Source organism: Sinocyclocheilus anshuiensis, unplaced genomic scaffold, assembly GCF_001515605.1.
Source record: "Sinocyclocheilus anshuiensis isolate Anshui unplaced genomic scaffold, SAMN03320099.WGS_v1.1 C32328354, whole genome shotgun sequence".
In the NCBI taxonomy this organism is placed as follows: domain Eukaryota; kingdom Metazoa; phylum Chordata; class Actinopteri; order Cypriniformes; family Cyprinidae; genus Sinocyclocheilus; species Sinocyclocheilus anshuiensis.
In genome coordinates, this window is record NW_015614893.1 from 1 (window position 1) to 874 (window position 874).

Below are 874 nucleotides of genomic sequence, written 5' to 3' on the forward strand. Positions count from 1 at the left end.
CCACTGCATTCAAGCTTGTATATATTCAGTGTTTATCTCTTGTCCATTTTTAGCCAAGGTTCTGGAGTGGGCCCTGCGATATGAGGATTATAAGAAACACCTTGTGGATCATTCAACGATGATGCTCACTCTCGCTGGACGGGTCACTCAGACTAAGCAGATTGTGGCCAAACGCTTCAACTTCAGAATGTGCACTCCAGATCTTGTTATTACTGTGAGTTTGAAAAACTTGAAAGCTATACTTCACCTGCTGGTGTTTATGAATGAAACTCACCCAGTTTAGTGAAATCATTTAATCCTAGGCCTAGAAACGAATTAAGAACCACTGATTATTAGCTGGGTGTGGAAAATGGAGTCTTTTTTTATAACTGTTCGTAACCTGAATGGTGTTAATGCAGATTGTGATTTGCCCTTTTAGCCTGGATGTGACTGTGCTGTGGGCAAAGAAGTGCCAATAAAAATCACATTCCAGAACCCACTGCCCTGCGTGCTGAAGAATGCAATTTTCCGTATAGAGGGACTGGGAATGAAGCACTGCAGATCGATTAACTATGGGTAGGAAATGAATCTGATTAACTCACTATTAAACTATACAAAATAAGGGGACATGTAACCTGCAGCTGTTCCTTTTGATTGGTATATAGTTAAACATCTTACTTTCTGTCTATTTCTCAGTGACATTGCAAGCCTGGCCACAGTGAACCTGACCGAGACATTTATTCCTAAGTGTTCCGGCCCTTACAAACTTCTGGCTTCGCTTGATTGTCCTCAGCTGACTCAGGTGCATGGATTCACCGATGTTGTTGTCAAAGAAAAGTGAACAATCTCTCAAATAAGCGGAGGAGCAGAAAGCTTTCAGCATGCTTTTCACACA

The 874-nt window shown here is 41.6% G+C and overlaps 1 protein-coding gene across 1 annotated transcript; it reads left to right on the forward strand.

Moving 5' to 3' along the window:
- The first annotated feature begins 75 nt into the window (after window positions 1-75).
- On the forward strand, window positions 76-838 carry LOC107682547 (protein-glutamine gamma-glutamyltransferase K-like). The gene is made up of 3 exons (XM_016478750.1): window positions 76-214; window positions 419-555; window positions 676-838. Exons 1-3 carry the CDS (start codon window positions 119-121, stop codon window positions 818-820), a joined length of 378 nt encoding a protein of 125 aa, XP_016334236.1. The 5' UTR covers window positions 76-118; the 3' UTR covers window positions 821-838.
- The last annotated feature ends 36 nt before the right edge of the window (window positions 839-874 follow it).

What these genes read in the sequence shown, in the direction of transcription:
- LOC107682547 (XM_016478750.1), top strand. Translation starts at nt 119, where the DNA reads ATGATGCTCACTCTCGCTGGACGGGTCACTCAGACTAAGCAGATTGTG. An exon ending in CTCCAGATCTTGTTATTACT is followed by an intron (nt 215 to 418) that starts GTGAGTTTGAAA and finishes TTGCCCTTTTAG; the next exon opens with CCTGGATGTGACTGTGCTGT. An exon ending in TGCAGATCGATTAACTATGG is followed by an intron (nt 556 to 675) that starts GTAGGAAATGAA and finishes TCTATTTCTCAG; the next exon opens with TGACATTGCAAGCCTGGCCA.